Source organism: Cervus elaphus, chromosome 21, assembly GCF_910594005.1.
Source record: "Cervus elaphus chromosome 21, mCerEla1.1, whole genome shotgun sequence".
NCBI lineage: Eukaryota > Metazoa > Chordata > Mammalia > Artiodactyla > Cervidae > Cervus > Cervus elaphus.
This window is the reverse complement of record NC_057835.1, coordinates 13,421,887-13,436,434: the sequence shown is the minus strand read 5'-3', so window position 1 is coordinate 13,436,434 and position 14,548 is coordinate 13,421,887. Positions and strand designations below refer to the sequence as shown.

The following is a 14,548-nucleotide window of genomic DNA, read 5'->3' as shown; positions in this document are numbered from 1 at the left end:
CTGGTTCGGACCCCAAGAGCATCACGCTTAGCTCATCAAATTAGGGTTTATGAAACAGCAAGCCCCCCTAATTGGGGGTGGGGGCTTGGCATCCTTCCCTTGTGCAGAGGGCAGGGCCTCACCCTAAACAGGTGGGCTGATCCTAACCAAGGTACGGTCATTCAAAGGGCCAGTTGGCCAGTGCTGTCCGGGGTCGTAGCAGGAACTTCTTCCTGGAAGCCACCTCCTGGCTGGGCATGGATGCTGCACTCAGCCCATCAGTCTGTGCTCCTCGCCTTACATCTCTGCATATCGTAGGTGAGGATGGGAGGAAGCTGAGTCAGGGGAGTTAGGTAATTTGCCCACATGTGGGATACAGACCGGACAGTGAAAACGGACAGGGGCCCAGGAAGAAGGACTTGGAGTTTTCATGTAGAAATGGGATTTGGTACTTGGCCTTGAAGGAAGAGGTCTTCAGTGTTTAGGGAGGAAAAGCAGAGGCAGGGTTTGGAACCAGATGTGCCTTTGCATTACCTATCAGAAGGTTTTATTGTTTAGCCAATGGGTCTTGGCTTCTGCTTTGACTTTGGTCGCGTCCCCTTTTCTCTAATCTGGAAAAACACAGGCCATTCGCTCCCTGCTCCACCTGTGTACCCAGAAGACCTCATCAACCGGTTTGCCACTGCTTTCTCTTACTTCTGAACTTGGCTGGAGACTCCAGGAAACCAACAGCAGTTGTGGGGAAACCGCGCCCAAGGGCCTCCTTGTCCTCACCGCTGGAGGGCCCACCAGAGCGTGTGCCCCAGAAGCACAGTGCCACGCCGGGCACACATCTCACCAGCAGCAGAAGCCAGTCTCCCGAAACCGTCTCGTACTCCCTGAAGGTGGTCAGGACGGCCAGGATCAAGCACCCCAGGACAATCAGGAACCTAGAGGGGACGGAAGAAAGAAACTAAGGAAGTGCCTTGTTCTGGATTGTGCCGAGGCTAGGCAGAAGAGTAACAGCCAGGATGAAGCTACAGCATCCATTAGACATAGGAGTGGGCTTTATACATTATCCCAAAAACGTTATCCCGTTTAACCTCATAGCACAGCTGTGAGGCAGCTAGGCAGCTAGCTGTAATTAAGGAAACCAGGTTTGAGAGAGCAACATGCATAACTTTACCAGCTAGTTAGTGGAAACAGTGAGAATTTTAGAGCATCTGGTCCCAGCCCTAGAGGACTGCAGATTGCCTGACAAACCAAAGTTACACAAGCTTTGGTCAATCAACTGGAATATGTTAATAATGGGTGCTGCACATACACGACTATGAGCTTCAAACATATGAAAATATTCTTAGAATAAAAACAAATTCACCCGAAGATTGATAAATTCAATGAAAGTCTCTGTTACCATTATCATCATATTACTATTATTATTTTTTACAGTCAGTAGTTACTAAAGGAAATAATCTCTTTCAATTGGGGGATCTTCAGAATTGTTTCTGAAATTACCAAGTGTGTTTCATGCTAGAAAGAATCCAAGCCACCGTGATGCAGAAGCTGCTCATTGAAAAGTCACTGAGAGCTCATCTGGTTCATGCCCCTGCCTCAGGCAGAAGCTAACTGCAAACAATCCTCTGAGATGATTGTATTTATAAACTCCCTGTGTGTGAGAGAGTGAGGGTGGTGGAGAGACAGTGTGTGCCTGCGCTTCATCATTTCAGCAAAGAAAACAGGTTCTCCCTCCCTCTTGGTGGGGAGTCTTTGGTTCAATGGTCAGCATCAGGTTCTCTGGGTGTCTAAGTGAAACTGTTAGCTGCTCCATCGTGACCCTGCTTTTTGTGACCCCATGGACTGTATGTAGCCCGCCAGGTTTCTCTGTCCCTGGAATTCTCCAGGCATGAATACTGGAGTGGGTAACCATTCCCTTCTCCAGGGGATCTTCCTGACCCAGTGATCGAACATAGGTCTCCAGCACTGCAGGCAGATTTTTTACCATCTGAGCCACTGGGGAAACCCTGGTGTCTAAGAGGGAAACTAAAAGTCAGTGTCCACGCGGGAGTCTTGGTACCACATACTCCAAGTTCTCCTGCTCTATGTAATCTGGTGCTGTGTCCTGCTAGGCTCCCATCCATTGCCTTTTCAGTTTGTTTATGTAAGTGGGTACCCACTCGTGGATTCATTCATTCATCCATCCATTGAATATTTATACGGTAGGCACTGGGGGAGGCAGAGCTGGAATTCAATGATGAACAAGCTGGATCTGTCCTTCTGAGCTCATGGTCCTGACAAACAAAAAACCAACTCATGGTGTGATGGTAAGGACCATGATGCAAGGAGGTTTGGAGATGTCTGCTCCTGGAGCTGGCTTGGACTGGAGTCCTGGTCCCACCCCTTGGTGATCCTGATTGCATTTTCTGATCAATAGTCCTGGTGACCTGCAGATCTGACTCTGTCTCCAACCCTGTCTAGGAACCCAAATAAGATTTTCAACTCCCTCCTGTTTGGCCATTTTATTTTAAATTCATGACACGTGCAGAACCTGCTTACTCTTCATCTGAGTCTCTGGTGATGATGATGATGACGATGATGGTAACAATCTCAACACCCAACACCGCTCTTTAGTGAGCACTTGCCACCTGCCACCTTACACCTATCAGCTCATTTATCCTCACAATCTTCTCCCAAGGTAGACATGATCATTCCCATTTTAGTGATAAAGAGATTCATCAGATAGAATCATTACCAGCAGGATAACTGTGTCGTCAGTAAAAAGACTACAGAGATCTTCTCAACCCAGGGATTGAACATGCGTCTTCTGCCACTTCTGCACTGCAGGAGCATTTTATACAAATATGAATAAAAAAACCTAGCCCTCATTTTCAAGGACTTCCTAAGCCAGTGGGGGAAACAGGACAAATAACCATATGAGAGTCTGGCTGAGGTTATCATCTGAGTGTCCACCACAGGCTTTGGGAAAACAACACAGGAAGCATCCCAGAAGCTGTGGTCAGTGGGCTGGAAGGCTATCTGAGTCTTAGCTAGCGTGGACCATATGTCCCAGTTTATCCAGGACATTCCCCATTTTATGTGTGTTGACCTGGAGCACGGACCCCTAGGCATAGTGAACAACATGTGCATGTGCAGAGAGTTCAAGAGTTCAAGCATACTAAACCCCATTCAATCTTCTTCAGCAAGCCGTGCGAGCCTTTTATGATCTGACCTTCCTCATCCCCTCTTGCTTCCCCACCTCCCACACCAGCTGTACTGAATCACAGCGTTTCCTCAAGCCCTCTTCTCAATGCTCCTCTTCCCTGCCCACTCCCCCCGCGTGCCCCTTCACCTCCTGTTAACACCTTGACAGTACTGGGCATACCCTGCATCTAGAGCCTCCCGGCTACCGCCTACCCAATTCCTCATGTGATCCCTCCCTTGGGATCACAGAACACCCAGAGGCATTTCTGTTCCAGTACTGATCGCAGCCCATTATCATTCTGTAATCACTACTTGCACCGTGTCATAAATACAGTGCACCATCTTAATACCCAGCATGAGAACTCGTCCCAAGGCAGGCACTGCCTGTGTCTAGTGAAATATCTTACAAATCCAGTTGAGGTGGAAACTGCAACCCTCAAGGCATGAGACTGGTAAACTTCCCAGGAATAGAAAGAAGCCAGAAGTTGGAGATGGGGGTGGGTCTGGAGGGCTGAGAATGACAAAGAGGGGGAGAAACGGCCACATGCTAAGGGGTTGTTAAGAACAAGCCTGGCTAAAATGATAAGTTTGTGGCCTTGCATCTCCACCAATGGGACAGGGAGGCCAAGTTAGAGGAGAATCAATGTGGGGGAGGGAGGTGACAGGGTGGAAACGTGCTATTCAAGGCTTCAGGAGTACAGATGCAGAAGCCAACAAGCCAGCAGAGATAAATCATGCTGTGGACCTACTGTTTGAGGTCCAAGTGGGAATATCCAGAAAGCTGATGGAAATTCAAGCCTAAAGCTTAGAAGAGAGGTCGCAGCTAGGTACTTAAGTCCCTTTCAGCTCTAATTGTGATTTCAGAGCCAGGTGAGGGGATAACTCGACCTTAACCAGTCTCCAATACGCAGTTTCAGCCTGGTTCCCATTCTCAGGGGGCTTGTGCAGAGCCAGGATTTAGCCAGAAGGGGGCAGCAAACACTCGTCAGAACTTGATATTTTCTTCCATCTCCAGGAATTAAAAAGTACCGACAACCTGGGGAATTTACTTGCTGAGATTTGAAAACAATCATTAATTTATAAAGCGGAAAGCATCAAGGGAGCCCTCCTTCACCTGAGAAGGGGAAGCACTCTTTGGTCTCCTGCACATTTCACTTTATGCTGAAGATAGGAACTTGATTTCAGACTCACGATGGAATTATCAGTCTCACGGATGGAAGACAGAGAGGTGTGGCTAGATGGGGTCTTCCCTTCTCTTCCTGTTTGTCTCTCCTCTCTCTCCACACCTCACAGATTTTTTTTTTAAGTATTTCAAAATTAATTTATTCACTCAACAAGTATTCTTAACATATACTCCACACAGGGCACATATTGCTATGTACCTGTGACTAACACAGACAAATCATAACACAGAGTAGAACAGTCAGAATCATCATATAAATATATGTAGAGGCTGTGTGTGCAATTGGGGGAGGGGCTGCAGTTGAGGAGCATCTGAAGGAAATATCCTGGAATCATTCTATCTGTTATTCTAATGCCAATGGCTCAGCATACCAACCTCCCTTCCAGCCATCTCAGGAGACCAATTATTCTTTTACTTCTTCCGCCATGTGAGTTTCTTCTCTGTATCAGAGACATCAGTTTGCTGACAAAGGTCCACAAAGTCAAAGCCATGATTTTTCCAGTAGTCATATACAGATGTGAGAGTTGGCCCATAAAGAAGGCTGAGTGCTGAGAATTGATGCTTTCGAACTGTGGTGCTGAAGACTCTTGAGAGTCCCTTGGACAGCAATCAAACCAGTCAAGTCAATCTATCCTAAAGGAAATCATTCCTGAATATTCATTAGAAGGACTGATGCTGAAGCTGAAGCTCCAATACTTTGGCCACCTGATGTGAAGAGCTGACTCATTGGAAAAGACCGTGATGCCGGGAAAGATTGAAGGCAGGAGGAGAAGGGGGCGACAGAGGATGAGATGGTTGGATGGCATCACCGACTTGAAGGACATGAGTTTGAGTAAGCTCTGGGAGTTGGTAATAGAAAGGGAAGCCTGGCTTGCTGCAGTCTGTGGGGTTGCAAAGAGCTGGACACAACTGAGCAACGGAACTGAACTGAACTGGACAGCAAGGAGAACAAACCAGTCTATCCTAAAGGAAATCAACCCTGAATATTCACGGGAAGGACTGATGCTGAAGCTGAAGCTCCAACACTTTGACCACCTGATGTGAAGAACCTACTCATTGCAAAAGATCCTGATGCTGGGAAAGATTGAAGGCAGGAGGAGAAGGGGGCGACAGAGGATGAGATGATTGGATGGCATCACTGACACAATGGACTTGAGTTTGAGCAAGCTCTGAGAGATGGTGAAGGACAGGTAGGCCTGGTGTGATGCAGTCCATGGGGTCGCAAAGAGCTGGACATGACTGAGTGACTGAATAACATCCTTCACCCCACTTTTCTCTCTCTTCACCTCCCTGAACTCTCTTCCTCTGCCCCCCTTCTCTGCCCCTCACCCAGCACTTCGCCTTCCTCCCTGGGACTTGCTGGAGGCTTGGGGAGAGTCAACAGCTACCCTTCTGTCTGCAGTGTCCCGACCATCTTTCCAAATAAAACCAGTTGAGGTCAAGGGTCTTGACATACCCTCAAACCAGACACCGTCTCCCATCCGCCTCTTCCCACGTGAGCCTGGCCTCCCTTCATAGGAACAAAGCCGGACCCACCGGAAATCACGACACATATCCCCTCAAGGACTTCTTCAAGGGGAACCCAAGAGAATGGAAACTCTAGGCTTTCCCTGGTAAGTTTTTGGCATGTCATTTTCTCTTGTTCTCTGGACAGCACCAGTGCCAGGTGGGGACACTTGTCACCGTTATATCCGTGCCCCCGTTTTACAGATGAGGACCACTGCCTTCAGGCTCAGGCAGTGGGGTCACCACAGGAGGAGGGGCAGAGATGCTGGGTCCGGACCCTGTTCTGAGAATGACCTGCAGTGAGGTTCTGCAGGGAATGGGGCCAGGGCAGGGCCAGCTGGAGAGCCGGGGTGGGGTGGGGTTGGGGGGCACGCTGAGAGTTCAGCTTCCCTGTCCTCTCGTCTCCAGTTTGGGGGAGAAAAGCTTGGTTCCATCTCTAGGCAGTTCCCCGAGATGCCCAATGGCCCCTGCTCCCCATAGGCATATTTCAAGAGCCAGGAAGCTCACCAAGGTCCTAGGTTGAGGGAGGAAAGCATGGACTCTTCTCCTTTCAGTCCCCATCTGTCTGCCATTAAACGCGCACGCTTGTAATCAGGCTCCATGGGATCTGATTCTTGGCTCACCACCTAGAAATCAGATGACCCAGGGCAGGTTTATTTTTCTGAACCTCAGTTTCTCACTTACAACACACAAGTGACAAATCGAGGGATTTTCTTTATCTTATCCCTTATCCCAGTCTTTGTCGCTCAGAGATTGCACAGAGTAGCAAAAACCCTCATAACTAAAAACCACCTCTCTAAGGAAGTCTCCGCGCAAACATCCTTGACGGTTTAACAGCAGCCTGTATCCTGCACATCACGGCCTTGCAGCTCAGTCTCAGCCTCTCCGACAAGGACAGCATCCAATGTCCAATATGGACCATTTGCAAAGAGAAAGGCAAAGCTTACAAAGGATGCAGGATTTCATGAAGTTGATGGATATGATGATGAAGAGCTGTTCTAAGTACAGCAAAACCATTAACAAGCAACAATCTTACTGGAACAATTAAGGACAAATCAAAAGATATTTCAAAGGGTGAAAAATACCATACAATCCTTCCCCCCAAATGTTGAGGGAATAAAATGTGAAGTCATGTTGTATTATCATCAAGTTTTGGCAAAGAAAATATAACCTCAAAAAACACTCAATTGAGTCTTTGTGCATTGTATAAATTAGAGCATAGCTGCAATTATAACTTAAATTTTGTGACTTGTGAGATGCTGTAAACACATTTTTGTATTTTAGTTATATTTTTGTGATCACGTACAATGAGAAATTTTCTTCACTGTTTAGCATGAAGTTTGGTACCCATTTTCAGCAGATACCCTTTAAGTAGAGATTCACTGATTACTATTAACTGTGGAATTAGGGACCCTCTAAACCTACCTCATGGGATGGTCATGTAAATAAAAAGAGGACTATGTATATAAACTGCAATGAATCCAGGCAAATAGCAGGCATTCAGATGCAAGCTTTTTACCTCTTTCCCTCTAGTCTTATGTTCATAGGGTCAAAAAAATGATTTACTGGAATATAGAAAAAATAATTTTGTGTTTAACAACCTTCCTTGTCCTTGAAATTAAGCAAGAATATCATCATCACAAAGAACCACAGAAACTGATATCTATATCTTGATCTATCTATATCCTGTCCCTATCAACCTCTGGATAAGTTTCCAACTCATTGGAAAAGACCCTGATGCTGGGAAAGATTGAAGGCAGGAGGAGAAGGGGACGACAGAAGATGAGATGGTTGGATGGCATCACCGACTCAATGGACATGAGTTTGAGTAAACTCCGGGAGTTGGTGATGGACAGGGAGGCCTGGCGTGCTGCAGTCCATGGGGTCACAAAGAGTCGGACACGACTGAGCGACTGAACTGAACTGATCAACCTTTGGATCCACAGATGTGTAACGCAGATGCAGATTTTGACCATTCAAACTAGGGGTTAGTAAACTGTGGCCCTTGGGCCAACTCTAGGCAGCTGCTATTTTTATAAATAACTTTTTATACCAAAGCCACATTTCTGTGTTTATATATGGTCCATGGCTGCTTTAGTGAGGCAACAGGAGAGCTGAGTAACTACAGCAGAGTCTATCTGACACAAAGGCCTAAAATATTTACTATTTGGCTTTTAAAGAAAAAGTTTCCCAACTTTTGATTTAAACTAAGTGCCCAGGGCAATGGAACTCAGTTGGTACCACCTGAAGATATCTGACGTGTCTAATGCAGTGCAGAAAAAAATATTTAAAACTTAAAAAGAAGGGACTTTATCTCATTGCTGTTGAGATAGATGTCACAATATTTAATAAAGGAATAAAATAGGGTTATATCCAGATTTGTGGAAGAAAATAAATAAAAGTTTAGGGATAAGGAGACAAATTATGATTAAAAAAATAAGTACCGGACTTACAGCTTAAATTCCATTAGTTTCTGGTGGTGAATCTGTCTCTGGAAACATCTATTTAAGTTTCTTGGTATGTTACCAGTAAGTTTCTGCTTACGTGTCTTGTCTGCCCATTAATGTCTTTTTTAAAAATATGGTTTTATTTACTTTTGGCTGTGCTGGGTCCTCTTTGCTTTGTGGCCTTCTCCCTGGTTGCATCGAGCGGAGGCTCCTCTCCAGCTGCGGTGTGCGGGCTTCCCATTGCCCAGGCGTCTCTTGCCGCAGAGCGCGGGCTCTAGGGTGCATGGGCTCCAGCAGCTGGGCTCATGGGCTTAGTTGCTCTGAGGAATGTGGGATCTTCCCTGACCAGGGACTGAACCCATGTCTCCTGCACTGGCAGGCGGATTCTTTACCACTGAGCCACTGCAAAGCCCTTGGCGTGATATTACAGGGTTCAGAAAAACAGAGGCATAATTAAAAATGGATAAACCTCAACTAAAAGTCCAGTCAGCTTTGTGAACAAAATCTTCCTTGTTTCACACTCAGGGTGGTATTTTTAAGGTCTGAATCCATCCTTCCATAGACCCCTGCTTGGCCACTGAAATGATGCTAAGCCTTAAAGGGCTGCTTGATTTATCAAACCCCTGCAGAGCACCTACTATGCTGTGAGACTGTGATTTATGAGAAATATGTATGTGGTCATATCCCAGTTTCTGGTATTGAGTTCATAAAACCCTTGGAATTTCCTTAGTGGGGAGCAGAATCAGGATGTCTTTTGTGACCTTAGTGAGATGACTGTTGGGAAGCACCTCAGGATGGGAGTTGTTGCCAGGAGAAGAAATCAAGTGATTAGAGGGTGGGAACTTCCAGCCCCAATTACCCAACTTCTGGGGAGGGCAGAGGGCCTGGAGCTTGAGTTCCATCACCAATGGCCACTGATTTAATCAGTTCATGTCTATGTAGTGAAGACTCTATAAAAACGCAAAAGCACTGGGTTGAAAGAGCTTCAGGGTTGGAACACGTGGAGATGTGGAGAGAGTCGTGTTCCTGGAGATCCATGGAAGCTCCACGACCTTACCCTGTGCATGTATGTATGTTATTTTATATATATATATATAAACTGAGTGTTATTCACTCAGTCGAGTCTGCCGTTTTGCGATCGCATGGTCAGTAGCCCACCCAGCTCCTCTGTCCATGGAATTCTCCAGGCAAGAATACTGGAGTGGGTTGCGTTCCCTCCTTCAGGAGATCTTCCCTACCCTGGGATCCAACCTGGGTCTTCCACATTGCAGACATGTTCTTTATCATTGGAGCTACCAGGGAAGCCCTTACCCCACACATTGCCCTCAGCATCCTCCTCGCGCTGTGCCTAACTTAAATCCTTTTATAATAAACAGATGATCTTAAAATAAGTCAAATGCTTCTCTGAGTTCTGTGAGTCACTCCAGTCAGTGAATCAAACCCAAGGAGCAGGTCGTGGGAATCTCCAGTCTATAGCCCATCAGCTAGAAGCACAGGTGGCAACCGAACTTGCCACTGGCATCTGAAGTGGGGCCGAGGGGTGGGAGCAGTCTTGTCGGGATGAGCCCTTAACTTGTGAACTCTGATTTCTCTCCAGGTAGACAGTGTCAGAACTGAGTTAAATTATAGGACATTCAGTTGATGTCAGAGAATTGTTTGCTGTGGGGAAACTGTCCCCCGCCCCAAGTCGGACTTGGCGGGGGGGGGGGGGGAGGGGGGTGCATAACTCTTACATGAACATTTTGAAAGCACCTACTGTCTACAATGAGTTTCCCAGGTAGTTCAATGGCAAAGAATCCACCTGCCACTGCAAGAGACTCAGGTCCCATCCCTGGATCAGCAAGATCCCCTGGAGAAGGAAATGGCAACCTGCTCCAGTATTCTTGCCTGGGAAATCCCATGGACGGAGGAGCCGGGTGGGCTATAGTCCACGGGGCCGCAAAGAGTCAGACACGACTTAGCGACTAAACAACAACTGTGTACAAAGCGCTGATCTACAGGTGGTATGCAGGAGCGCGAAGAGCGTGCATTTCAGAATCAGACACGGCACTTCACCCCCAGCCGCTCCTCTTCATGTGTTCATGACCCAGGCTGTGCGGTGCTGGGCTTAGTCACTCAGTTCAGTTCAGTCGCTCAGTCATGTCTGACTCTTTGTGACCCCATGGACTGCAGCACGCCAGGCCTCCCTGTCCATCACCAACTCCCAGAGTTTACTCTAACTCACGCCCATCGAGTCGGTGATGCCATCCAGCCATCTCACCCTCTGTCGTCCCCTGCTCAGTCGCTCAGTCATGTCCAACTCTTTGTGACCCCATGGACAGTAGCCTGCCCGGCTCTTCTGTCCATGGGGATTCTCCAGGCAAGAATTCTGGAGTGGGTTGCCATGCCCTCCTCATGACCCAGGCAGGGCTGTTTAATTTCTCTTAATTTCCATCCTTGTGCATCAGTAACAGCAAACTCCACCTTTGGAGGCTGTGGCAGAGAGTCCACGTGGTTCATGGCAATGTTGCCGAGACTGCAGGGACCAGACACAGCATCTGCTTCCAGGAAGGCCAGAGCAGGAGCTGCGTAGAATCGCCGTGTTCGTAGCTGTCAGGAGGTGGAGGGTGAGATCTCTCTCATCCAGAGGGATGGGAAGGGCCAGCAGAGGCTCCTCAGCTGTCCCTCCCTACGCCTTCATGGAGGGGCCCCGTGGTACATGAGGGTAGAAGGTGAGAAGGTGATGGAACAAGTGGCAAACAGGCTCCACAGTTTTCCTTCACCCCTCCCACCTTCCAGGATGAGAGGGGCATGTCTTCAAAGGCTCACAGTGGATGGATGCATTTTCTGTCCAGACCCTCCTCACCTCTCTTTGGTCTGGGCATAAGGAATCCTGGTGAGGACTTGGTTGGGGCTTGAATCCCAGAGCCTTGCAGCTAAGCCCGTGCTCTGGGGCAGTCCTTTCCTTCCCCTCCAAGTCACCCCTGTTCCCGTGGTCTTCCAGCCTCCACCGCTGCCCTGTCAATCTCTCCCTCTGCTTTTCTCACTGCAGGTCCAACACATTCCATCTCCTCCCTGATTCTTGGTCACTGCGTGTGCCTACCATCATATACCTTCACCTGTGCATCTCCTGTCTTCCTGGCTAAAAAGACCCATTTCATAGAAGACAGTCTAAAGCACACAATGGAAACCAAAATAAAAGAATCACTGTATTCACTTCTAAGCCTAATAAATCAGCTGTTTTCATTTTCTCCTGTCCCTTTTGCAGCCCAAGGACATAGGCATACACAATTTTCAATATTTGCTTTGTCTCAACAGTATAGTCTACATTTTTATCTTATTAATGCATAAATATTCTTCCACTTGGCTACAAAATATTCAAACAATCAAGTTTAATGGAAGAGGCACTTTCTGTGACATCAGTGCACTGAAATATATACAACCATTCTCTTATTGCTGGATATTCAGATTTAGGTTGCTACCAATTCTATGTTGTTATAAGTCATATGATGGTATATATTTTTACACATAAAGCTTTCACTTCTTTAGAATCAATTCCTCATAATAATCTCTAGACTATCTGGGCTTCAAATATCTGAACTGATTCTTGATATATTCTGCTGGACTACTTTTCTGAAGGGTCGCACACTTTGTCCCCAGGAACATACAAGCATCCATTTTTACCTACTTTTGCCAGCATTGGCTATTTATTACAGTTTGTTGGTTGACCTGCTAATTTAACAGGTATAAAATGGCATCTAAAATTTGCATTTGAAAAGGGGATAAAGGCTTGTACAGGTGGCATTAGTGGTCAAGAACTCAGCTACCAAACCCGAGACTTCAGGGACTCAGGTTTGATCCCTGGGTTGGGAAGATCCCCTAGAGAAGGAAATGGCAACCCACTCCAGTATTCTTGCCTGGAGAATCCCATGCACCAAGGAGTGGTGGGCTACGGTCCAGTGTCACAAAGAGTTGGGCACAACTGAAGAGACTTGCATGCAGCACCTGAGGATTAAGTTACTTCTTGTGGGACCTCCAGCTGGAGGTTCTAGGAGAAAAGGGAGCAAGTCTTCCCAGCAGCTGTGAAATCATCCCAAGGAGGCATTCACTTTCCCCACCTACAAAGGCTTTCCTGGTGGCTCAGCTGGTAAAGAATCTGCCTGTGATGTAGGAGACATGGGTTCAATCCCTGGGTCAGGAAGATCCCCTGGAGAAGAGAATGGCAACCTGCTCAAATGTTCTTATCTGGGAAATTCCATGGACAGAGGAGCCTGGCGGGCTACAGTCTATGGGGTACAAAGAAGTTATGTGACTAACGCTTTCACCTTCCTCACCTAGATGGTGGCCAAGCCAACCTTTCAACCGCCTTCAGGCTGAAGATAGTGGGAAGAATGCCAACGTGTCACTAGCATATTACTTACTTTTCTAACCATGCCCTGGAAAACTTTCTCATTGACAGATAAAAATTGGTCCTCTCAAACCCAAACCAAAAGGTGTAAACAACTCATATTTTCTTATTCCATTAGCACCTTCCTACAAATGGCTCCAGTGTTTCTTTTGAGCGCCAAACACTGAGACACAAAGCAAGATCTGGGCCCCCTGCTGTTTCCCCCCCAGCATGCCACAAGCCCTGATTATTCTAGACAATTTCTTCCTCTCTCTTTTTGAAAATCTCATTAGAATGGAAACATTTAGTGGCTTCAAGTTTCCAAAAGGAGAGAGATTTTAAAAAAAAGAGACAGAGAGAGTGCCCATGCTGGCGTTAGCATGGGGAGACGCATCTGTTTGCCCAGCTGCGCGTGTAGAAACAACAGCCATCACGGCTGATTGTTTGAGCAATTTCCTTCCTTCCCTGGGCTTCATGTTCATCCTTAAATGCTCCTGGATTTTATATTCACTCACTCGTTCTTTCATCCAATACATGTTTACTGAGCAATTACTCTGTGCTGAGTCTCGTGTCAAGGTACAGAGGTGGCCCAAGAGTCAGGTCTGCCCCTAAGATACTTAAAGCATCATCAGGAAACCAATTATTCCAGTGGACCATGATGAGCACTGAGTTGGACAAGTGCATGCACCACTCTGCAGTGACTGAGGGCAGTCAGTTCAGTCAGTTCAGTTGCTCAGTCGTGTCCAACTCTTTGCGACCCCATGAATCGCAGCACGCCAGGCCTCCCTGTCCATCACCAAATCCCAGAGTTTACTCAAACTCATGTCCATCGAGTCGGTGATGCCATCCAGCCATCTCATCCTCTGTCGTCCCCTTCTCCTCCTGCCCCCAATCCCTCCCAGCATCAGGGTCTTTTCCAATGAGTCAACTCTTCACATGAGGTGACCAAAGTATTGGAGTTTCAGCGTCAACATCAGTCCTTCCAATGAACACCCAGGACTCATCTCCTTCAGGATGGACCGGTTGGATCTCCTTGCAGTCCAAGGGACTCCCAAGAGTCTTCTCCAACACCACAGTTCAAAAGCATCAATTTTTCGGTGCTCAGCTTTCTTCACAGTCCAACTCTCACATCCATATATGACCACTGGAAAAACCATAGCCTTTACTAGACGGACCTTTGTTGGCAAAGTAATGTCTCTGCTTTTTAATATGCTATCTAGGTTGGTCATAACTTTCCTTCCAAGGAGTAAGCGTCTTTTAATTTCATGGCTGCAGTCACCATCTGCAGTGATTTTGGAGCCCAAAAAGTAAAGTCTGACACTGCTTCCACTGTTTCCCCATCTATTTCCCATGAAGTGATGGGACCAGATGCCATGATCTTAGTTTTCTGAATGTTGAGCTTTAAGCTAACTTTTTCACTCTCCTCTTTCACTTTCATGGTCAAGGGCACCCTAATAAGTTTTCAGGGGCTTCAGCTTATTAGCTGCAAATTTTACACTCAACAGCATCCTAGGGCTTTGAGACCACCTTCCTCTCACTTATTTCTAAGGTCAGTCATTGAAGGGAAAGATGCAAAACCATTCACTAGCCATGAGAGTTAGGAGTAACCTCAAGCTTGGGCTCACTGTCTCTACTGTGCCCAACTTCTAGAGCTAGCATAAAGCTTTGCAAGTAAAGGCATAACATTTATCTGGGGGGGAAGGCTGAGAAAGGGAGACACACATTGCATGTACTTGGATGTGCAGAAGAAAAACTAAGGTAGGAAATCTCATTTTAAGAACTTTTGCACCTTTATTATAAAATCATAGATCATATGACAAACCTAGACAGAGAAATAAAAGACAGGGACAACACTTTGCTGACAAAAGACTGCATAGTCAAAGCTATGGT

The 14,548-nt window shown here is 46.8% G+C and overlaps 1 protein-coding gene across 2 annotated transcripts in view; it reads right to left on the bottom strand.

The window, feature by feature from the left end:
• KCNQ3 (potassium voltage-gated channel subfamily Q member 3) overlaps nt 1-14,548 on the bottom strand; it is a 301,013-nt gene that overhangs the window by 52,365 nt on the left and 234,100 nt on the right. For both annotated transcript variants that reach the window (XM_043880308.1, XM_043880307.1), the window contains exon 2: nt 818-908. In XM_043880308.1, coding sequence (XP_043736243.1) covers nt 818-908 — 91 coding nt within the window. The remainder of the gene's footprint in view (nt 1-817; nt 909-14,548) is intronic.